Source organism: Aspergillus flavus, chromosome 5, assembly GCF_009017415.1.
Source record: "Aspergillus flavus chromosome 5, complete sequence".
Lineage (NCBI taxonomy): Eukaryota > Fungi > Ascomycota > Eurotiomycetes > Eurotiales > Aspergillaceae > Aspergillus > Aspergillus flavus.
In genome coordinates this window covers 3,550,772-3,574,150 of record NC_092408.1, presented here as the reverse complement: position 1 = coordinate 3,574,150, position 23,379 = coordinate 3,550,772, and the positions used below count along the sequence as shown (strand labels likewise).

At 48.4% G+C, this 23,379-nt stretch overlaps 8 protein-coding genes across 8 annotated transcripts; 5 read left to right on the top strand and 3 right to left on the bottom strand.

Moving 5' to 3' along the window:
* Positions 1-44: 44 nt before the first annotated feature.
* Positions 45-2,462, bottom strand: F9C07_2285308 (uncharacterized protein; the record flags this gene model as incomplete). The annotated part of the gene is made up of 2 exons (XM_041286552.2): positions 1,521-2,462; positions 45-1,500 (listed from the first exon to the last, which is right to left on the bottom strand). The coding sequence occupies exons 1-2, from the start codon at positions 1,601-1,603 to the stop codon at positions 45-47; spliced, it is 1,539 nt and encodes a 512-aa protein (XP_041148161.2). The 5' UTR covers positions 1,604-2,462.
* A 74-nt stretch (positions 2,463-2,536) lies between these two features.
* F9C07_2285307 (C6 transcription factor) lies at positions 2,537-9,675 on the top strand. Its single transcript, XM_041293284.2, has 8 exons — positions 2,537-2,913; positions 2,977-3,590; positions 3,669-4,612; positions 4,671-4,725; positions 4,784-5,741; positions 5,798-6,166; positions 6,226-8,014; positions 8,074-9,675. The coding sequence occupies exons 3-7, from the start codon at positions 4,436-4,438 to the stop codon at positions 7,370-7,372; spliced, it is 2,706 nt and encodes a 901-aa protein (XP_041148160.1). The 5' UTR covers positions 2,537-2,913; positions 2,977-3,590; positions 3,669-4,435; the 3' UTR covers positions 7,373-8,014; positions 8,074-9,675.
* F9C07_8988 (putative serine/threonine protein phosphatase) lies at positions 8,047-9,415 on the bottom strand (the record flags this gene model as incomplete). Its single annotated transcript, XM_041293275.1, has 2 exons — positions 8,047-9,331; positions 9,399-9,415. 2 exons carry the CDS (start codon positions 9,413-9,415, stop codon positions 8,047-8,049), a joined length of 1,302 nt encoding a protein of 433 aa, XP_041148159.1.
* A 426-nt stretch (positions 9,676-10,101) lies between the features above and the next one.
* Positions 10,102-12,286, top strand: F9C07_8987 (putative alpha-1,3-mannosyltransferase; the record flags this gene model as incomplete). Its single annotated transcript, XM_071511849.1, has 3 exons — positions 10,102-10,450; positions 11,108-11,631; positions 11,690-12,286. The coding sequence occupies 3 exons, from the start codon at positions 10,102-10,104 to the stop codon at positions 12,284-12,286; spliced, it is 1,470 nt and encodes a 489-aa protein (XP_071364597.1).
* Positions 12,287-12,412: 126 nt separating this feature from the next.
* F9C07_8986 (putative eukaryotic translation initiation factor eIF1a-like protein) lies at positions 12,413-12,884 on the bottom strand (the record flags this gene model as incomplete). The annotated part of the gene is made up of 2 exons (XM_041293274.1): positions 12,413-12,518; positions 12,574-12,884. 2 exons carry the CDS (start codon positions 12,882-12,884, stop codon positions 12,413-12,415), a joined length of 417 nt encoding a protein of 138 aa, XP_041148157.1.
* Positions 12,885-13,644: 760 nt separating this feature from the next.
* On the top strand, positions 13,645-15,128 carry F9C07_2072787 (MFS efflux transporter; the record flags this gene model as incomplete). Its single annotated transcript, XM_071508782.1, has 2 exons — positions 13,645-13,892; positions 13,913-15,128. 2 exons carry the CDS (start codon positions 13,645-13,647, stop codon positions 15,126-15,128), a joined length of 1,464 nt encoding a protein of 487 aa, XP_071364596.1.
* Positions 15,129-16,809: 1,681 nt separating this feature from the next.
* F9C07_2072484 (uncharacterized protein) lies at positions 16,810-20,636 on the top strand (the record flags this gene model as incomplete). Its single annotated transcript, XM_071508779.1, has 9 exons — positions 16,810-17,218; positions 17,299-17,565; positions 17,622-18,203; positions 18,262-18,657; positions 18,719-19,132; positions 19,212-19,752; positions 19,842-20,043; positions 20,107-20,512; positions 20,575-20,636. The coding sequence occupies 9 exons, from the start codon at positions 16,810-16,812 to the stop codon at positions 20,634-20,636; spliced, it is 3,279 nt and encodes a 1,092-aa protein (XP_071364595.1).
* Positions 20,637-21,654: 1,018 nt separating this feature from the next.
* Positions 21,655-23,266, top strand: F9C07_8983 (uncharacterized protein; the record flags this gene model as incomplete). The annotated part of the gene is made up of 2 exons (XM_041293280.2): positions 21,655-22,570; positions 22,641-23,266. The coding sequence occupies 2 exons, from the start codon at positions 21,655-21,657 to the stop codon at positions 23,264-23,266; spliced, it is 1,542 nt and encodes a 513-aa protein (XP_041148154.2).
* Positions 23,267-23,379: the final 113 nt, after the last annotated feature.

The following is a 23,379-nucleotide window of genomic DNA, read 5'->3' as shown; positions in this document are numbered from 1 at the left end:
TCCAATGCCTCCTATATGTGAAACGAACAATCAAAGCGTGAATGTCACATGCTGTCGGCGGAAATCCCAACCCATCTAGATGGAATGGCATGTTCAGCTTCGTCTTCGTAATAATCGTAAGGGCTATTCCGGTCTTGATTGCCTTTGCGAGGCGGTAGCCAAACTCGCGCCCGGGTAGGAATGTCGTCCCGGAGTTTGCCGCTGCGTCTCATGTTCATTTCCATCACAACCATGCGCAAAAAGTCACTGTTTTCCCGGGGTTCACGCTGGCGGGACATCGGGGGGACCTCCGGATCGAAAGGAGAATATCGACCACGACCCTTAGAGCCCGACAGGTGGAATCGACTCTTTCGAGAACCCCGTTTCCCAGACCGGTGATAGGTCTGCATCTGAACGGAAACGGGGCAATTGTTAGTGTCAAGGTTTTCATGCGGGTGATCCTGATAAGCATAAATTTCTGCGGGTGAAACCGTAACGGGGTTGAAATAGCGCCGGAGCGCCGGAGAAGGTGGTTCGTTCATGGGCGGAGGCCGACGGTCGTCCGTCATCTTCGGTGTAATCGTAAGAAGAGACCGAGTAAGAAAATCATCCGGCTGAACGGAGGGCGTAGCAAACGTTGAAACTGTCTGTGCCGCAGATTTTATTGCTCGCAGTGACGCCGTAAGATTGGACTTGAAAGTAGATCCTAGCCGTGGGAAGGATCGAGAGGGTGAAGACTTCGTTGGAGTGCTGTCCAAGAAGGCAGGCTGTTGCACAGGTTCCCATTCGGTGTCCGATAATTCGTCCTCCTCTAATAAAGGATGATCGGAAGCACAACTTTCATATTGCGATAGGCGTAGGTATCGTCTTTCACACGGACTTCGTTGGCTAGAAGGTGTGGAGGGTATGGGAGAGCCGAATGGCGACTCAAATTCCGCGTCCAACGACGGGACCGATTCAATAGACAACGAATGGGCGGATAATGATGGCGCTTCGCTATCGCTATCACAATTGCTTCCACTAGCGAACCGATCATTGTCTTCAGGCGGGCTAAGGAGGATGTCGAGCATGGTATTTCCCGTACCCTCCGTTAAGCTGTCATCTCTGGACTTGACACCTTCTAACAGCAACTTGCTGAAATCCTGTACATGATTCACTTGTGGTATTCTTCGAGGCTCTCGCGCATTGCGCTTGCGTCGAGGCACCGGGATGGCGGTGGCTTCCAAAATCGAAGCAATAGAGCTAGGTATAGGGCGGTCACCCGAGGCCGCCGACGATGTTCTATGAACAGTCTTTGCACATCGTGGAGTCTTCGGACCCTTTCTCACAGAGTCTCTTTGCACCGGGGTCACTCGAGGACCTCGTTTAGGGGGGATAATGACTGGGCTGGTGTGTGGGCTTTCCTTGTCGTGAAGCTCGAGGCCTGGGACGTCCTGCACAGCAATAAAGTCAATCTCAGACTTTGAGAGCTGACTTTTCTTCCCATGGTGCAGGGGAGGCACAGAGCTGAAGAGAAATGCCCTAGGAACCATCATCTTCACAGCTTATAGCCGAAGTACAGTTGGTTGGCAAGACGTCCCAAGCCCGACGAGGCACTCTGATCGAGCTTCTGAGCGAGATACATGGATGAATGGTGAGACGACGAAGGAGAAGGGAGAGAAGCGTCCAAAATGGAAACTCCTCCTAGGGAGGCAGTCGAATAAATATGCACAATAGGTCAAAGATGCTGTGTTGGCAGAGGGTCCCGGCGAGCGGCAGTGTCAGCCAAATGAAACCCAATGCGGGAAGCCGCCCGGATGCGTATGCAGGCACGCGACTTTGCGGATATTAATGGATACTGGTAACTGTGATCGGATCCCGACGGTATGTACCCCAGGCGAAACCAAAATAAAGAAGGGGCCGAGTTTAAGAGGTATGGATATATCCCCGGGAATGAGACTAAGATGCGAGCAGGAGGGAAGGAAAACAAAGGATGACCTCAAGACTTCCGAGTGCGATAAGAGTGACGGCAGGGGGATCGCCTTAAGGTTGACCGTAACTTCGTTTAGATAGGGTAATTTCCAATACCTATTTTCGATACCGTCGTAGAAGCGACTAACTCGCCCAGGGTTAAGCGTGAGACAGTGAAGAAAGAGAAAGAGTGAGGCGGATGGCTGGGTTTGGGCGGTAAGGGCGGACAATGCCGAGCCCCGGAAACAGTATGGTGACGCTCAAGTGTGGTACGGCCGAGGCTCCCCAGTGGACAGTGGGACAAAATTACAGTGCACAGCCGTACGACACGCGTACTGTATGTTCTCGAAGGTAAATGAACTTCGTCAACAGTATGGGTTGGGTACAAAGAAGCCTTTAGGCGCTCCACTTGAAGTTCCATCTTACAGAGTTACGTAAAACTGTATCGCTCTATATTGTTTCGACCTTCCCCAGTTGAGTAAGACTGTTATGGGGGCTATTGACTTGGCACTGACTAAATCTACCCAACCACCTTACAATCAATAATAATAATAATAATAATAATAATAGAAGATAGATATTAGTTGTAGATCTATTTCTTTTTTCCCTTTTTTCTTTTCTTTTCTTTTCCTTTTCTTTTTATTTTTATTTTTATTTTATTTTTATCTTTTACTTCATACATTATTTTGCTTTTGTGCGATGGAGAACCGAACACGTTTCACAGTAACTGTAAATAGTATTATGCACAGTGCCTAAATCTCCATACAACCCGGACTTTACCCTCAAATTATTTGTACCCGAGAACTTCTGAACATAAACAAAATCCATAATTGGTTTCCCTATATTGGACTGAACGGCATGCTAGTGCATCCTTGGCATCAGCGCCTATGCAGGCTTTACATATCTGTTAATTCGATGAATTGGTTTGTTGAACTATGTACGAACTGTTTTGTTATTGTTCTGACTCATAGGAGTAACAAAAGAGTAAGGTACACACATACTGCAGTAGTCAACTGATCGACTAAGAGTCTACTGAGTATGATATAGGTTTAATACTATTGCCCGACTAACTGAATAATTTGCGGATATGACCAGGGGCTTCTTTTTTTTCCTTTTTCTGTTGGAGTGGGAAATTTTTTCTATCTATTTTCTTTTATTCTTTTTCTTTTCTTTTTTTTTTTTTTTATCTGTTTCAGAAGATAGAGGCAAATAATAAAAATATTTCTCACCTCGGTTCCAAACAAACGGCAAAAATACGGAAGCATGCCGATTCAACTGGGACTCTTACAGCACTAAACCAAACGGGGTGAAGGGACTTGGCATCAAGTAATCTGGATTGGGTGCATAATATCTTCATCGTGCTTTACTATTAGTAGCCTTTCTAGGCTGGAATACGATGTGTTGTCAGCGTACATATGTTGGAGAAGAGCGGTAAGGGAAAAGCTGGGATACAAGCCGTGGTTGGAGAGGAATTTTTCTCCCAGACTTTTCCTTTGTTGGGACTGTGAGAGGTTTCGTACTTTGTACACCGGGTAAATCGGAAGGGATGTGGAAGGAGATATACATAGGGAGTACAGTACGTAGTAGCTATTCTCCATAACGATAAACTTAATGAAACAGATTGAGGTCATGTACGACTCTCTATCAAATCTCCAACTTTTCTTATAATATAACATCACTGATTAGTGGATGGACGATCGTTCGGGGGTGAAGGATGAAAGAACTTAGTAGGTACATACAGGCACTGACCTAGCCCTAGAATCAGGGGTTGTAAGAAACATAGTATATATCGAGATATGATACAATCCCTAAGACACTTAGGAATGGATAAAAGAAATGAAGGAAATGAGTCGACAACTGAAATGCGATGAAATGATGACAGACCAAGTTTCTTAGTCAGCGAAGGCGGTGGCCGCTTATCGCGCGATTTGCTCGCCAACCAAATGATTCAGAATGAATTGCTGCCAGAACGAGAGCCTCGATGGATGCGCTGCAGGAAGCTATTAGTAGTCTAGCAGCTACTAGTATCTATCGTGCCTGATTGTTCTCTGAGCGTCTCCCCTAGTCCAATCGTCATCTGCGCACCTCATCCAGACCCTTATCTCTGTCAGTTCGAGCCGACACTGCCTGCAGGTCCCGATAGAAATCCCCTCTATCAACGGCTCCCCGCCTCCACTTGCGGGTCATTAGCAGTCTGGGGGCGACCTATCTCATTCCATGTACCACCTTTCAATGATCTGTGCTCATCGATCTGCGTGATACTGGACAATTGGTGTTATGCTCATCTACACACTAGCCGCCGCGCCCCTATAGTTAATGCGCCTATCACAAGACCAGGATCTCTGTGTTGAGCCCTCATTACCAGCGACGTAACCTCTCGTCTACCCCCAAGACCCGGTGACATCCATTCAAAACCAACGCGCCAAGTGCTCTCCCCACGTTCGATAAGCATGCTCCGCTCTGACCCTACGCTTTTCCCGAACATTCTTGGGTGGACTTGACAAGCATGAACGAGGGCTCTGCGGAGAAGAGGCCAGAATTGGCCATGGAGTCTTCAACATTCAAAGGACCTCGAGGAAAGCCGAGTGCGCGGCCCCAGATAAGTAATACGGATGGTGGATCTACTTCTAAGAGGCGCTGTGTCAGCACAGCCTGCATCGCTTGTCGCCGAAGAAAATCGAAGGTATAGGAGCTGCTTCCACAGCCTCTCCATAAATTTCACATCTAATGTTTGGTTCCAGTGCGATGGCAATCTACCCAGTTGTGCAGCCTGCTCCTCAGTATACCATACGACCTGTAATCTCACCACATCAACGAATGTGTAGCGCGATAGACATGACTAACTACTTCTTAGGCGTTTATGATCCCAACTCGGACCATCGTCGCAAAGGGGTGTATAAGAAGGACACTGATACGCTACGGACGAAGAATGCGACGCTATTGACCCTGATACAGGCCATATTGAACTATGAAGAAGAGGATGCTTTCGACTTGGTACGGCAGATACGATCCTGCGATAATCTAGAGGATGTCGCACAGTCGATCATGGGTCAGGAAAGGGGTTCTACATCCACTTCCAGGGATCCCGTACCTAATGGAGATTATGACCCGACACAGGCAGATCAATTTGAGTCGGAATTAGCAGGAAAGATGAGTGGCCTTATGCTGGACGGCTCTCGGAAGTTTATTGGCGGTACTTCGAACCTCATTTTCTTGCCGCCCGGGTCGGAGCTCTATGAGTATAATGCGGACTTAGAGGGCCAGAGTGTGTCCCATACACACGATCGCTCTATTACCCAATGGACGAGAGTTACTGCGGATGCACAGTTGATTAGCCACCTCATGACGATGTACTTCACGTGGCATTACCCCTTTTTCACTATTCTCTCGAAAGATCTCTTCTATCGCGATTATATGCATAATGTCTCCGGCCAGTACTGTTCGTCTCTATTGGTCAATGCAATGTTAGCTCTCGGCTGCCACTTCAGCTCTTGGGACGGGGCTCGGGAAGACCCTCAGAACCCGGCGACCGCAGGAGACCACTTTTTCAAGGAAGCAAAAAGGCTTGTGCTCGAAAATGATGAGCATGCAAATGCGAAACTTTGCACCGTCCAAGCTCTCGCCCTCATGTCTGTCAGAGAGGCTGGGTGTGGTCGTGAAGGCAAAGGCTGGGTATACAGTGGCATGAGCTTCCGTATGGCATTGGATTTAGGCCTAAACTTCGACTCAACCAGTCTTGGAGCTCGCAACCTTGATGAAGAGGAGGTTGACGCACGGCGAATCACTTTCTGGGGCTGTTTTATCATTGACAAGTACTTCCCCTTTTCTACTTTACATAGATGCTCGAGCAAATGGCTAACTATCATAGATGCTGGTCTAATTACCTTGGTCGCCTTCCTCAACTGGCGGCTACTAGCGTGAGCGTACCAAAGATCGACATTCTACCTAATGAGGAGGCAGAATTGTGGTCTTCCTACACTGATGCTGGGGCGAGCATTGAAAATACACAGCCTTCACGGACCAGGACGGTGGCATTACAAATATGCAAACTGTGTGAGATCAGTGGTGATCTACTCGTGTCTTTCTATGATCCAACCCCTCGAGATAAGCCCCTCTCGAAACAGGTTGAACTGAAGAGGCTCAGCGAGATTCACACGAGGCTTGAGGCATGGAAGAAGGACTTGCCTAAAGAGCTAGAACCAAAAGAAAGGCTACTACCTCAGGCTTTGCTCATGCAGTAAGCTCAAAATTGCATTTCCTTGATATGTTGTAGCAGGAATACTAACATGGTTGCAGTATGTTCTACCAACTCCTCTTCATACACCTTTATCGACCTTTCCTGAAGTACACAAAGTCAAACTCACCTCTTCCCCAACACGTCTCTCCTCGTAAGTTGTGCACGCAGGCTGCTTCCGCCATTTCGAAACTACTCCGAATATACAAGCGTAACTACGGGTTCAAGCAGATCTGCAATGTTGCAGTCTACATGGCTCATACCGCCTGTACCATCCACCTACTCAACCTCCCGGAGAAGAACGCTCAAAGAGACGTTGTTCATTGTCTCCGGCACCTCGAGGAAATGGGCGAAAGCTGGCTTTGCGCTCGACGGACCCTTAGAATCCTCGATATATCGGCTAGCAAGTGGCAAGTTGAGCTGCCTCCCGAGGCCGTTATGGTTCTCGAACAGACTCATCTGAAATGGGGTTCATGGGGTTCATGGGATCAAGCAGCATCGCCCTCCACCTCTGAGCAGTCTCCACCTTCCGTTGCAGCTCAACCCCCTGCAACAATCTCCAACAGTCTGCCGTCGCCTGGTCAATACACTTCCACACATGAGCCGGGCGATCCTTCTATTCAAGGCCCTCCCAATGCACTTGGATCTTTAGGCACCCAGTATGCGACAGGGATGCCGATTCCCACTTCTCTGTCGGCTATGCGAGCAGCCCAGCGGTATTCAAGTGCACAGCTACCACGAACAGACGCCCAATTACCAGAACCAACATACTTGCGACCTGTATCACATGCTTACGGTTCAGTGCATTCTGTTCCACTCTCTCAGCATGACTCTTGGTATGATCCGAAGGATGCACAAGGTCGGTCACTAGGTACTGGTCAAGATATATCGTCCACATCAAGTGCATCTCCAATTACTGGATTTGGTACGCCGGAGAATTTAGTCGAAGAAAGCCAAGATTGGTGGTTTCGGGATGCGAATGCATTTAATCCAGGGTATGAGAATTGGAAAGAAGGCTGGAACCCTGCTATGACTGGGATGGCGCCCGACTTCCGCTACATCGGGCAGGCATCCGGGCCTGACAACACTTCCAGGCCACAACCAGTCAGATATTCCGTGGGAGTCCCTCCTAGTATAACACAATCGGACGAGAACCCCGCTATCCCGAGATATGACGAGGCAGTTTTTCCGAGAAACTACCCGCCTTGACCTCGATGGCATTTCTGCGTACTACCTGTATTATGATGTACCGTTTGGGATGTTGGTTATTTTACGATTTTAATGAGGGTACGGTCTTTCTCTTCGTTTTCTTCACTCCCTTCCCGCTTATTTCCTACATCTTTATAAAAAAGAAGTGTATACTGTACAGGCTTCGAATATCCTTCGTGGAAGCCCATACTCAGGGTACTATCAGCCACGATTTTGTATATTTTTGTTTTGGGGATCCTTGCTGCGCGAATTCTCGCCGCATACATCGAGTTATATGAAAGTATATGGATATATATTAAGAGTGACTGAAATCCTACATTCAATGTATGCTAGAGGTTGCGTTGGTGATAACCACTAGCAAGGGAAAAAGAAACGATTCGTTCGAGATTTTGAATAAGAATCACTCTGTAATATGGACACTTCGATCGTAATGGACATATGAATAGACAGAATGGATCGTTCCTCGCTTTCAACGGATCATAAAGGTAACTCCAAGGTTCAACTTCAGAATGCAAAGTATGCTTAACAACATCATACTTCTAGAATCATCGCTGGGTCTTGAATAAAAAACTGGTACGGGCCGGCCTATATAAGAATGTAGATAGGACAGAAAGGAAGTGAAATTATGCGTCAGTGGTATCACTGTTGAACTAGTTAGAACGCGCGGACGAGAGTCATGTAGGGAGAAAAGGGAGACTTACCAGGAAATAATCTGCAACAGGCTTTTTAGCGGGCATGCCCCTTGTATCCTGCGCAGCGGCTTCAAAAACCCTGTACCTTCTTCCGGGACTCCTCACACCTGGCCTGTCGACTGTCATAATGCCGTTGCTCCGTCCGTAGTCACCATTACTTCTAGTCACCGTACCACCGTTGCTTGTGTCTTCGCCGAGTTCCAGAATGGATGCCACGTTTCCACATCGGTAGCAGTAGTTGGGGGCTGACCAGACAGTGACGATCCCGCCGTCGAACATCTCCTTATAGCCCTCCATCACAAGCTGATGGGCGCGCGCAATCAGGGATAGGTCGTTTCTGTAGTTGAACTGCTTCACGATGTCCCCGCCGAACAGAAATCCGGCACCGCGCGGGCTCAATCCCCAGCCGTCAATTTCATCAGGGTCCGACCATAACAGGTCGCACATGGCGCCTTCGTGAGGAACTTCTTGTTTTCTGTCGATTAGACGGATCTTGTCGACTGTGTCGATTAGAGGAGAGAGACCGCCGTGAACGCAGAGGACTGCTCCGGTTCTGCTCGAATAGCTACCCGCGCCTGCTCCCGATGCACCTGTGCCGGGTGCACCTGTTCTGAGGGGTGCCTGGCTTGGGATATCTCCGGATGGCGACATGTTTCTGTTCTCTGTTGATGAGCCACTCTGTCTTGGTCGGTATGAGCTGTATGTGACCTCCCCCTTCGAGTTTAGTACTTCGGTCTCCAGCTCTGCGTCGTCGATTGGCATAGTGGACTGAGTAGAATCGTTCATAACGGGTCCTGTCGGTTCAAGTTCCGAGCTTGTTCCAAGAACAAGGGCGCCTAGCGCCAAATAGTCAAAGACTTCACAGCAATAACGCCATACGTTGGCGCTGCCGTATTTCCGAATACACTCGTCATAGAACCCATAGACCGTTGTGATTTGGCGCGATTCGTGATTTCCACGGATGAGGGTGATACGGTCTGGATAGCGCACTTTGAGGCAGAGAAGTAGTAAAAATGACTCAAGGGAATAGAATCCGCGATCGACAAAGTCGCCCATGAAGAGGTAGTTGGTGTCGGGGACATCTCCTCCGACTCGGAAGAGCTCCATCAAATCGTGAAACTGACCATGGATATCACCACAGATCGTGACTGGCGCATCTACACAGACGACATTTCCTTCTTCTATGAGGAGCTCTCGCGCCTTGTAGCAGAGTTCGCGGACCTGGGTTTCGGGTATCAAGCGACAGGCGCGTAGTTGGGCGATCGCCCTACATCGCAGATAAAAGTTAGTTTCGGCGTTCCTTGAGTATGTAAGAACATTATATCATCATATACCTATCAAGATCGCTCATGGTGAGTTAGCGCAAAGATAGAGACTGGGAATGGATCGATAGGTGAGTCGAAGCAGAGGGGTGGTCGGTGGGTCCTGACTCCAGCGAAGAGTTGGGGGGAAAGAAGCTGAGTCGGTTGGGCCTGGACAGCCCAGGGAGCAATGAGAATGAAAACCGCTATGTTGACGGCAAAGGAGCAATCATTTTCTTGTATGATACAGCATCCAGTAAGAGAACACGACAAGGAATCTCCGAAAGACTGAGCAGGGTCGCTGGACTGCGGGAGGTCTTTTTCCGTGGCGCGCCAACAAGCTGACGGGACTCGCGGTTTGGCGTCCGAGTGACCCCATGGCCAATCACAGCGGTTAGAGATAAGATTAGATCTGATCGCCAAGACTAGTCCGAATTCTTCGTCGAAGTCCTTCAAGTGGACGTCCGTTGACTCCGTTCTTCGGTCTCCCCCGGCCTACCCTATACTCCTTTCGCTTTCCCCACTACCATTGGCGAGGCCATGTCTCCCTTCTGGGTGGCTCCCTCATTGTTTCTTTGATCGGCCTGAACTTTCCCTCGCAAGGTGCGTCAATTGCTCGGTTCCCTATTCTAGTGCCCTCACTAACGAGGAGTTTCGCACAGTGAAGTCCTTTCATGCCGTAGTGACGCCTCGTGCCCTTGAAAACATTCATCTTCTCCCCTCAATCATCATCAATATGCCGCCACATCTACACCCCCGGTCGCGGTCGACGTCCTCTCTTTTTGCAGCCACGCTCCTTGCGTCTCTTTTTGTCGTCGGCCTGCCTCACCTTTTCCCTTGTCCTGCCCCGCGTCGTACACTTGCTGATTCGGAGATGCTTATCACTGCCGATGGGCAACAAATTCCACGAATTCGAAGGAAAAAGAGGAAGGACGCTGAAATGCTTGGATCAGAAGGAAATGCCCTTGCCCAGACACAGCAAACCCCCGACGAAGTGTCGACGTTCCTGCAGTTGGAGGAGGAGGCCGAACGATTGGCCAAGGCGGGAAGAGAGTGTCCTGTTCCAAAGCCTGGCGGAGTTCTGGGTGAATTGCTTGGGTTTTCGAAAGGCGTCAACGAGAACTAGAGCCTCGACGCAGATGTCAACGGTCGAGCTTTCCCAGCCACGAGATTCAAAGGATTGTGTCGTATACAAGCAGGTTTTGTGGCATTACGGGTGATATATTATGAATCGGGTCGCTGGAATGTTGGACCTACTGTTTACAATATCTATTGGCATTGGGTCATGCCGCGGAGGCACCAAACTCAATGCCAGCAATATACCCATGTACAGATAGTCATCTGAAGCCATGATGCACAATGGCATCTTTATGTCTATAACTTGGCTCAATCAATATTTTAAAATGCACTTTTATTACTCTGTCTCCATACGCCTCCCTTGCTCCGGGGTCGGGCGCGTCGTATCTGGAAAAAAATCCCGCTAAGCCGGAAATGGTCAAATATCATTGGTAGGTTCTCCCGCCTAAGGCCACATGCAATTCCAGCACAACATCAACAATGGAGTTGAAGCACTTCATCCACGAACTCTGCCTAAACCCCAGACATACAAAATGGATTGCACCGCTTCTTGTCATAGGCGATGCCTTCCTATGTGCTCTTATCATCTGGAAGATCCCATGTAAGTTTGTATTTCAATCATTGTGGTTTCCTCGTGCGGAGCTAATCGCTGCGACTGCATCAAGATACTGAGATCGACTGGACGACGTACATGCAGCAGATAGCGCTTTACATCTCTGGCGAACGTGACTATACCCTGATCAAGGGGTCCACTGGACCCCTTGTATACCCGGCCGCCCACGTATATAGCTACATGGCACTCTATCACCTAACAGATGAAGGCCGAGATATTCTTTTCGGGCAGATATTATTTGCTGTCCTTTACCTTGTCACGCTAGCAGTTGTGATGGTTTGCTACAGGCAGTCAGGTGCCCCTCCGTACCTGTTTCCTCTTCTTGTCCTTTCCAAGCGGCTCCACAGTGTCTTTGTTTTGCGCCTTTTCAATGATGGCCTCGCGGTCTGTGCCATGTGGATAGCGATTCTGCTCTTCCAGAATAAGAAATGGACGGCTGGTGTTACGGCCTGGACTGTTGGGGTCGGCATTAAGATGACGTTACTGCTCCTTGCGCCAGCCATTGCGGTGGTAACTGTGCTCAGCCTTTCCCTCGTGCCTAGTATTCGACTTGGAATTCTAGCATTGCTCATTCAGGTACGCATTCCTTATCCGTTCAGGGGAATCAAACTATGGCTGACTCACAAATGTTTAGGTTCTACTAGCGATTCCCTTCCTACAGGGTAACCCCATAGGATACGTCGCGCGGGCCTTTGAGTTGACTAGACAGTTTATGTTCAAATGGACTGTCAATTGGAGGTTTGTGGGTGAAGACTTGTTCCTATCCAAACAGTTTTCTCTAGCCTTACTAGGTTTGCATATTTTTCTGCTGGGATTATTTGTTACCACAGGCTGGTTACGGCCGTCAGGATCTAACGTCCCTGACTTCCTCCGGAGCCTACTCCAAGGACGCCAACGCACCGTGGTGCTTTCTAAGTCTTTCATAATGACCGTGATGTTGACATCGCTGGCGATCGGGTTGTTGTGCGCAAGGTCCCTTCATTACCAATTCTTTGCCTATCTCTCCTGGGCTACGCCTTGCCTTCTCTGGCGGGCTCGGCTCCATCCGATCCTTATATATGCGATCTGGGCACTACAGGAGTGGGCTTGGAATGTCTACCCAAGCACCAATGCCAGTTCTTCGGTCGTTGTCTTCTCACTTGCTGTTCAGGTTTTCGGTGTCCTCCTCAATAGCAGAAACGCACTGAGCGATGCGCCTCCGAGACGCAAAGGAAAGGAGCACATCCAGTGATAATGAGCCACTCATAGGCTCCAAATTGATCGTTCCCTTCATTGTTTTCATCACTTGGTCCTCGTGGTTCACATTAAATGTAGACGCACGTGCATTGGATACAGCGATCACCATACGTCGATTAGTTCAAGCATCAGAGTCGTCCGAGGGAGGCATCTTGCCCACATTTGACTCTTCCTCATCCTCTGAATCCGAAGCAACAACCGTAGATTGCTTGACGAATTCCTTCGGCCTGCGAAAATAGAATTAGCAAAAGGACCAAGAATGAAATGACTAAGTCGATTTACCAGAATGGAGCCTTGCGCCAAACTTTCTCATCCCGAACGATATTAATGATTTCCCCAGCAAGCTTATTGTCCCGGTCCTCAAGAGCGTTGGTATCGACCACGACGTAGGAGTTGCGTTTCATCCAGATTCTTGAACGGAAGCGGGAAGGTAGTTCGACCAAAACCGAGTCTTTTGATGGCAGTTCGACCACATATAAATTGTTCCCCGTTGCCTTGATGACTCGCGCGATTTGCTGTCCCTGTTGAAGCTCATCTGGAGGGGTCATAGTTTCTTCCGCTGTTGCGAGTACCTTGCGCCGTGGTGGTGCCATGATGGTATATTGCAATTGGGATCTCTTTTCTTGGAACCTAAATTGTCGCAATCTCTTAGATGCTGTCTTGTATGAAGCAATTGCTGATCAGATAAGCTGTGGTGAGGGGTAGTCTAATTGTGTTTGATAGCGGAGGGGTAAAAAAAAAAAAAAAAAAAATTTCCCCGTGTGTCAAATCAACATGTGGGGGAAATTCTTGACTGGTCACCTGCAGTGGATCTCTTTGGCCTTGTGGTTTGTTACTCCGGAGTAACTCTCCTCCACCCACACTCCAGACCATACTCGGAGTACATTTTCTCTCCAAGTTCTACCAGGGTCTTCTCATGAAATTCATTGCTAACCTTTTAAAGTTTCATTGACGTACAACGGTAAGAGATAATTGGACCAATGTCAATTAATCACTCAAAACTGTCTCGGGACAATCTCCAAGGGCCTCCCGACAAAGAGATGCCAGCAGAGCATGGTTCTGGGTCCATATGAGCGTGTTGTTCCAATCGCATCGGAGCTGTCTGGGACCCTCTTTTATTTTGGCATAGAGAGGATTATCAATCAGGTTCCATGAATTCCGCTTGCATTGATAAGATTGACGGTCAGATTCCGTATTCCTTCTATCTTTTATGAATCCGTCGACCGCTCTTTTGTGGCCTCGGGGAGTGTATGAGCGATTTTATAGATTGAATAAACCTTTCTCTTTGTTTTCTTTCCCCTTCCTTTTGATGTCTGTCTTGGGTGTCCAGTGCGTTTAATACAAGGGCTCATTATGTCTACCTCGGCGTTTGGTGCTCTATTGCAACTAGAAAGCTCACCACCAATCGCGAACCCTGCAGCTGCGGTGCACAGGGATAAGCATGGTCTTGCCAATGCATCTTTCGATCTCGAGTTAAATGAAGTTCGGCACGGTTCAAGTCCAACATCCAAAACGACGAAAGCGAATTCCGGCATCGCCACTCCACTTACACTTACAGGGGTGGAGAATCATTCCCCTGCGCCTGACGTGTACAAATCTGCGTATCCAAAAACCAGGCAAGCTCATCAAAAACGAAATGGCGCTTGCTCAGTGCTTGTCTGATGAATTTGGGCGGTGGGTTGAACGACAGCGCTCCAGGAGCCTTAATCCCTTACATCGAGGAAGATTATAATATTGGCTACGCTGTTGTATCTCTAATCTTCGTGACTAATGCTCTTGGATTCATCCTTGCTGCGCCCTTCACCCATGCGTTAGAGGCCAAACTCGGGCGGTCAAAGGCGTATGCTTTGTCCATGGCTGTACTCGCTGCGGGATACGTGATTATTGTTTGCAAGCCGCCATTTCCAGCAATTGTAGCGAGCTTCTTTCTCCTCGGATTTGGGCTTGCGCTACAACTTGCTCTCAACAACGTATTTTGCGCCAACCTCGTGAACAGTACCACAGCGCTAGGTTTCCTTCACGGTAGCTATGGGATTGGAGGAATCATAGGACCGCTTATAGCGACAGCTTTGGCGTCTCATGGGGTCCAGTGGTCCTTCTTTTACTGTATCTCCCTTGCCCTAGCCTTATTCAACGCAGCACTTGCGGCTTGGACATTCCGTGGGTATGAAAAGGAACTGCCCGTACAGCTGCTTGCTACATTTCAACAGTCTACTTCCCAGCAAGATCATGATCATGGCGTTGCAAGTAAGACACAGTCGTTGAAGCAAGCAGTCAAAAACAGAACCACTCTTCTCGGTGCACTCTTTATCTTCGCATATCAGGGCGCGGAAGTCTCTATTTCAGGCTGGGTCGTATCATTTCTTATCAGTTCTCGTGATGGAAACCCCTCGCAGGTAGGGTACGTGAGTGCAGGATTTTGGGCTGGCATCACTCTTGGACGTTTCGCCCTCTCCCACCCGGCCCACATGATCGGAGAGAAGCTGTCAGTTGTACTTCTCGTGATAGGATCAGTCGCCTTTCAGGTGATGACGTGGCTGATCCCCAACGTTATCGGAGATGCCGTTGCAGTTTCTATTGTGGGTTTGCTCCTGGGACCTGTCTACCCTTGCGCTACAGCAGTGTTCAGCAAGCTGCTCCCCCGGTCGATGCAGATGTCAAGTTTGAGTTTTATCAGTGCATTAGGAAGCAGTGGCGGTGCTGTATCGCCTTTCTTCACTGGGCTGCTTGCTCAAAATGTGGGTACCTTTGTCTTGCACCCGATCTGTATCGGATTATACGGTGTGATGCTTACGGGCTGGGCTTGCCACCCTCGGATCTCGAAGAGATCTGAGTAAAAAGTTAATGTGTCTTTTACTGCATGGTGCAGACTCGGGCCAATATCCTTGTTTCGGTAGCGTCAAGCAGACTTCTATTTTTGCTTCTATATTCTTTTACTATTTTTCAAGTACCAGGGCAATGACTATAACTCGACACAAGCTTCATTATACCCTGACAATTCATTTTAAAACATAGTAAAGGACCCTTCTGGGCGGGGTACCATCTGATGTGCTTGCTTTATGCGCCACATGACCATTTGATGCATCTGTACACTGCAAGGGGCACACGATCAGATGGGTTATCTGTGTCATCCAACCCACTAGTCCATGGCAATACAATCCTTGTACGCAAAATGTGCATGTCTTACTTGTTATATCTTATATCATGCCTAGGTAGTTGCTCGTAGATTGACCGATAAGAAAAGTAGGTGTTGGTACTGTGCAGTGTGGCTATCAGTAGCTTGTGATCCTGCAGAGATGGGACGAAGTGCAGACAGTCTCCATTATTGGTTCGTAGATCTATCTGTTGGAAAGATTAGACGAGAAAAGGAAAAGAAAGAAAAGAGAAGAAAATAATGGGAGATTGATTTTCCTATCTATGGACTTGGGGGTAGTAGTAGGGTATTTGTACTATCTGTCAGGCAATCTACGCCCAAAGAGGAAATCGACAGGGCAAGCTGGGGTTGACCCTGTGTTATGTACTCCGTACATGGTTACAGCATACCAGATGACAAAGACAAGTTTACTTTCTGACTGGAACACAGTCTCTCCTCTGCCGTGAAGAAGAAGGAATAGAGGCCAGTGAAAGGGTCATTGTTTGCCACCACCTGTCAGACAATTCGGTACAACAGTCCCTTGACTCGGGGCAATTCGCGTTTGGAGTTATTTACATCATTGTTTGTTTTCGTCAGCATTTCACTTCCCGAGACATTCCTTTTGTCTTTTTTCTCTTTCTTGAAGAAGTTCTGCAGTTTCTGGATAGGAATATACTACTACCTGACCCCGGCAATTTGGAACACTGTTTTGACTCGTCCGAATGTTTACCTTGATGACTACTTAGTTACTTTAAATCCCCTTTGGCACACACGTGCTCCCCCCCCATCGGATAAAATTACCCAAGGACTTAAAAGTGATTTGACTTGCCCCTCCGTCCCGCGACTGCCTGAGGAGTAAATGCGGGCGGTAAAGCAAAAACAACGAAGAAAGTAAAGTCTGGACACCAAAAGTCAACCCACCCACCCCCGAGAAAAAGGAAAAGGATCCCAAAACAATTTTCCCTTTTCTGTGCTTTGTGTGTGCGGTGACCAGAAACTCCATTGCTGGAATCACCTCTTCTCGCTGTCCCGACTCAGCTCCCTCTCCCCATTTTCGCAGTGACCTGCGGGCATTGACCGAGAGTGACTGTCTGGCACGGCTCGTCATCGTAACGGGGGGAACCTGTCTCACCATTTCCCGAGTGGCATTAACTTAACGGGAACGTTGACTGTCAGTCCCGTTGCGATTTATTGATCATCCATCCCCTCTCTTTGGAATAATCTGTCAACAAAGTACCCCGCGGCGAACGTTTTCTTCCCCTTTAGTACGCTTTGCCTGCTGACTCTGATTCCACACTTCTATCCCCACTTATTCTTGATCGCATTGTTGTCCTCTCAGTTGGAATAATTCGGAACGTCGGTCGTCGTCCCACCACCCTTTCAACATGGACGGGGACGACCTCATCGCCTCGGTCTACCGCAAGATCGAGCGGGAAAAGGCCCTGATCACCGCCGCGTCCAATATGCGACAGTCGACCAATAACCCCCTCGTGCAGCAGAGAGTCGATGCGAATATCCGTGATGGTCGAAAGAACATTGCTTACTTGGAGGAGAAGATGAGAGAGTTGCAGCTACGTCGAGACGGAGGATCCCCCACGGACAAGCGTCTCCCGCCTGAACCGGGTGCAGGACCAGCCCCTCCTCCGAAGGACTATGGTACCGGCTATGACGAGTATGACGCCTCGGGGGCTTACCCGCAAGGAGGATCTGGTTCCATGCCGACAGGCGCTCCCTTTGCAGATCCCCGGCCTTTCGCTCCTGTTCCCAAGGCCCGGCCGAATTTTACTAAACTTGGTATGCTTTACCTGTCGCTCGGCACCGACAGAGGCCTTGTAAGCTTCCAGGATGTCTAACTGACGCTGTGCTGTGTTCAGACTTGATCAAATATGATACCCCGTATCTCGGACCTAAGATCCAGCTCATGTTGTCCCAACTCGAGTTTAAACTGAGTGTGGAAAAGCAATACAAAGCGGGTATTGAAAAGATGGTTCGCCTGTATCAGGATGAGGGTGATAGGAAGAGTCGCGCGGATGCCGAGGGTCGGCGGATCGAGAGTAATCAGAAAATTCAGTTGCTAAAGCAGGCCTTGAAGCGATATGAAGATCTTCACGTTGACATTGAATCGACAGACGACCCAGACGGTATGTTTTCTACAGACCGGTGACCGCCGCATAGGAGCTAACAGTTTGTTTTCTAGATGAGAGCCTGAACACACCCAACATGCGCAAGCCACTTACTGGTCTTCTAACATTGCGTATCCAGGCGGTTACCGATGTAGATCATGCCACCAGCTCGAGATTCTCTCGGGGCCCCGAGACTTTCGTCATCATCAAAGTTGAAGACACTATCAAAGCCCGTACAAAAGCAACCCGGACTGATAGATGGCAAGATGAGACCTTCACTATTGACATTGACAAAGCAAACGAAATCGAACTTACCGTGTACGACAAGTCGGGTGACAGGCCCACTCCGATTGGCATGCTTTGGGTGCGCATCTCCGATATCGCCGAAGAGATGCGTCGCAAGAAGCTGGAGAGCGAGCTCAATGCATCAGGTTGGGTTTCTGCGGATAAGATGGAACACGGCGGTTCGTCGGGACGGCCTGACACCGCTGGGCAGCCGGGATCTCCGCATGCCCCAGGCTCCGCTGGGCATTCTGGTCCTACTGCGCAGGGTTATGCAGGTGCTCCGGGTGGAGCGCCCTCCTTAAACTCAGTGATGATCGAGTCTTGGTTCGCATTGGAGCCCGTGGGTCGAATCCATCTATCAATGAGCTTTGGTAAACTTCTATGGCCTATATATTATTCTACGACCGGGTGTACTAACCTCTTGTATAGCCAAACAATTGAAGGATCGACGACCGTTCGACATTGGTCTTAACCGACAGGGTGCCGTTCGTCAGAAGAAGGAAGAGGTCCACGAAATGCAGGGGCACAAGTTCGTCACTCAACAATTTTACAATATCATGCGTTGTGCCCTCTGTGGCGATTTCCTGAAATATGCTGCCGGTATGCAATGTGCCGACTGCAAGTATACGTGTCACCGCAAGTGTTACCCGAAGGTCGTTACCAAGTGTATCAGCAAAGCAAATTACGAGACGGATCCAGACGAGGAGAAGATCAATCATCGTATTCCCCATCGGTTCGAGGGCTTCTCCAACCTCTCTGCCAACTGGTGTTGTCACTGCGGTTACTTGCTCCCATTTGGACGTAAAAATGCCAAGCGATGCTCAGGTATGATTTCCTAAAGAACTTCAGGCCATGTATATGACTTTGATGCTTACATTTTCCTTAGAATGTGGTCTCACTTGCCATGCCCATTGTACTCATCTTGTACCTGACTTCTGTGGCATGTCTATGGAAGCCGCGAACCAGATCTTAGAAACATTGATTCATGCTAGGAATCACAATAAATCCCTTTCTGTTAGTTCTGGTCTCAGTGGCCGCACCCTGCGGCCAGGTGGCCCGCCTCAGACCCCTCAGGATCCTGCTCTTGCATATCCGCAAAAACCTGTGGAGAGCCCATATGGGTTACCTCAGAGAGAGCCTTCTGCCGAAGCCGTGAGCGCTGCAACTAACTCCTATATACCCCCACAGTCTCCAACGGCCGCACAGCGACAGCAAATGCCGCCAAGAACGTCATCTGCAGGTCCTGCCGCTGCCGCTGCCGCTGCCGCCACAGGCATGCGCACCCCCCAACAGATCCCTAGTATGTTTTCCTACGGCCCATCCCCCACCTCCTATTCGATGCTTTTGGAGTAAAAACGATCAGACTAATCACGGAGAAGCAGGTCCGGTGCAAACCCAGCCGCCTTCGCACGCCCACTATGACCCTGCCGCGTATGTGTCCTACCAACAAAGCATGGCGCCCCCGCCGCAACAGCAGATGCCGCAGAAGGTTGCGTCGCCTTACGGGGTACCTCCACAGCAGCAGCCTGTGCCAGTAATGCAGCAACAGGTGGCTATGAAAGAAGATGCACCGCCCCAGCAACCCAAGGTCAGGATTGGCTTGGATCATTTCAATTTCCTGGCTGTCCTTGGTAAAGGTAACTTTGGAAAGGTCATGCTGGCTGAAACGAAGAGCACCAAGAAGCTTTATGCTATCAAGGTTTTGAAGAAGGAATTCATCATTGAGAACGATGAAGTGGAGAGTACTAAATCTGAGAAGCGTGTCTTCTTAGTTGCGAACAAAGAACGCCATCCATTCCTTCTCAATCTCCATGCTTGTTTCCAGACGGAAACTCGTGTGTACTTTGTCATGGAATATATCAGTGGTGGTGATCTAATGTTGCACATTCAGCGCGGCCAGTTTGGTCTGAAACGAGCACAGTACGTTCTTCTAGCCTCCGAGTCTTCTCCCTAACTTTCCTACTCCATCACGTGAAGATACATGCTATGAGTACTAATACAACACGCAGGTTCTACGCTTCAGAAGTTCTGCTGGCTCTCAAATATTTTCATGAGAACGGTGTTATCTACCGTGATCTGAAGCTCGATAACATTCTTTTGACGCTTGATGGCCACATCAAGATTGCAGATTATGGTCTTTGCAAAGAAAATATGTGGTATGGCGCCACCACAAGCACATTCTGTGGAACTCCCGAATTTATGGCACCTGAGGTAAAGCCCAGATACCCTAGGCTTCTTCGATCAAGTGATGGTTGACTGACATGTTTCTAAAAGATTATTTTGGATAAGAAATACGGTCGAGCAGTTGATTGGTGGGCATTTGGTGTGCTGATCTACCAGATGCTTCTGCAACAATCACCCTTCCGTGGTGAAGATGAGGATGAAATCTATGATGCCATTCTTGCCGATGAACCCCTGTATCCGATCCACATGCCCAGGGATTCCGTTTCGATTCTTCAGAAACTACTCACTCGCGAGCCGGAACTAAGACTTGGCTCCGGCCCGACCGATGCTCAAGAGGTCATGTCTCATGCCTTCTTCAGGAACATCAACTGGGATGATATCTACCACAAGCGCGTCCCTCCGCCGTTCTTGCCGACCATCACCAGCCCCACGGATACAAGCAACTTCGACCAGGAGTTCACCAGCGTCACACCTGTTCTGACGCCTGTGCAATCCGGTAAGCAACTATCCTCTGCGATTTTTCCCACTAATGCTAACCATAACGTTTTCTCTCTCCAGTCCTCTCCCAAGCCATGCAGGAAGAATTCCGCGGTTTCTCCTACACGGCAGACTTCGCCTGATCTGACTCTATATTTATTGGTGACTAATGCCCTGCAGTCATCGCAGTTATTACTCATGTTCGACGTGAACCTTGGATTCTTTGTTTCTGCCTTCTTGATTGTTACTGCCTTCAGCACTTTTTGCACTGGAAATGTTTAATAACATACCCATGAGAGTTTTGAGAGCAGGTGTAAGCGCTGTTCTGGCCTTTGCGAGTGCAGACGGAATGGAATGAGTAATTTGGTCTGAGGTTGTTTTATTCTATATCTCCCCAGCGTTCTAGGCTGTTTATTTAATTCTCTTGGGCGGTTACTTCCCATTATCGGAATGTAATTCTTCCTTTACTGTTCGTCTTGGACGTCCACGGTGCCCTACCCGACTGCCAAACACGCACTAGGACTCTCCATTCTTGCCCATAATTGAATGCAACACGTCTGCATACTGATTTGGTCGTCTGTCCCTAGGCTTGTAGCTGATTGGGACTACAAAAAATGACAAGTCCCATGACCCTCACCCTCCTCTTGCCAAACATCTACTCTTTGCCTGCCTCTTTCTGACTTGTGTTACTACAACCTTGGAGCTTCTCTTACATATTGAGATGAACACACCTTTTTCATGGTAGATATGACTTCATTCTGTTCCCATTATCTTCCATAGCACCATTCTGCACTGCCCTTTTTCCCACTACGGATCCTCTGCGCAGTATCAATTGGTCATCATCCTGACAAAGAACGGTATGTATGGAAGAAAGAATATGAGATAAAAACATTACTCTCGAGGGCGGCAATTTTCCATTTCGATGACACGCCCCGAATACACTCAAAAGTTATATTTGCTCAAGAGAAAAATCAGTCACCGACGCCTCGTGGGAAACACTTCTTACTTCAAAATCCTCACGTGGTCACATAGGTCTTCGCCCTCCTCATTACGATACTTACTACTGTCAGTGTAATACAAGCGAGTCCTCCACCTCCTCGACCGATCCATTGAAATAACATACTTTGAGACATTTGATCGCTCCTATTTATACCCAGTAAAATGAAAACGCGCAGATCTTGCAATTTTATAACGGACTCGGATGGACTGAATCAACATTTGAATACAAACGTCCAACCTCTCACTTCTAATAAGACCAAAGTCAGAAAGAGAAGAAGCTTAGACCCGAAACATACTCCTCCAAAGCATGACACTTACAAAGACGAAGTCCGCACAGGGCTTCATACACCAAGACGAACACCACCGAAGGAAAAGAACGTACCTGACGACGCTTCCAGTCCGAAAGATATCGCGTGTGGCCAGTCTTTCAAGAGAAGGAAGCTTGACGGTCAACCGAACAAAATGGCTCATTGTCTCGCTGGACTTGTCTGTGATCCAGTTGAAGAGACAAAAAATAATAATGTTAATGTACATGCTTGGCACCAGGCGAAATCACTGTTAGAGGCCGGCCTTTCTATATTTGCCCCCACGAGCGATATCTTGACCGTCACGCATGATAATAAACGGTCTTTTTCTGAGCCAACTGGGAATCTATCTTCACCTTTACCAGAATACTCAGAAAATACCACAGTTGATAGTGAAAAAGCTATAGCGTCAAAGCAGCTTGTGGTTCGGAAGAGAAGCCATTCTCCTAATGTAGTCCTTACTACGCCTCAGATAAAAGAAGAGATATTTGATGATTCAGATTTCCGTGTCTCGCAGACTAGACATTTGACTGTTGTCTTTAGCCTTTCTGTGGAGAAAGCCAGGCGCTGGGCTGACGCAATTGACATTCCTGAAGGTCTTTACAACGAGGAAGAGAAAGATCTCTTTTTCCGGCTCGCCATGCGTGGGTTTGAGCCACTCATACCAGAGCAATGGAGATCGGACTTCCCTACCCTACCATATACCCTATTTTCCGATGCAGAGGGCGATTCAAGGCCAGTAATCCACACATTTAAAAGCTCCAAGACTTATGGTGAGTTCATGGCTCAACTCCATTTAAATTTTCTTCCAAGTGTGCCACAGTTTACTAAGACCCAGTGTAGCAATCAGGTCCCTCGCAGCTCTATTTTCTCTTGGGGGTCGCGTGAGGGACTGTAGGATTCTAAAGAAGGGTCCCGAGATCTTGATCAAAACCACCATCAGCCAATATTTTCGCTGGGCCTTGCGCGATACTGACATACATATAAACAGAGATGCAATCCCCGTACATGTCATATATGCTAAGAAGAAAGGGGAAACCACACTTGATGCCGTTAAAAAGCTGAACCTGCACCTACAACTACTCGCCAGCCGGCACCGCGAAGCGTTGAGTGCGGCAGCCCCAGACGGAGATCATGGTTCGATTAATCTTCAGCTCAACGAGAAAGACGATGGTTATTCTGCTCCCTCCAGATTTTATCCACTCCTGATTGGATTTATCATATGTGGTCCTATCATTGCAATCCTTACCCTCGGCACTGACCTTTCAAGCACAACTGATGATACCGACAGCAAATACATCTGCCAGTTTGACTTGGAAGATGCAGGACATGATGTTTGGAACTCACTTGCAGTGGCTATCACGGTTATGAAAATCCGAGAAACTATGATGCAACTCGTAGATATCGGCTCAGCTGGTTTCGTTAGGCATCCTCTAGACACAGAGTCAACTCCGGATGTGGATAGCTAATGATGTGCGACAACAATGGCTCTGTTCATTCGAGAATGGTTCTAGTCATGCTGAACTGACTAGAACAGTATGTATGTTTCTTCTTGAATGTATAGGTGAAGTTTATCCTGAAA

Coding starts and splice junctions, on each gene's coding strand:
- F9C07_2285307 (XM_041293284.2), top strand. CDS start 4,436: ATGAACGAGGGCTCTGCGGAGAAGAGGCCAGAATTGGCCATGGAGTCT. Junction 4,726..4,783: donor CTCAGTATACCATACGACCT/GTAATCTCACCA, acceptor ACTACTTCTTAG/GCGTTTATGATCCCAACTCG. Junction 5,742..5,797: donor GGCTGTTTTATCATTGACAA/GTACTTCCCCTT, acceptor TAACTATCATAG/ATGCTGGTCTAATTACCTTG.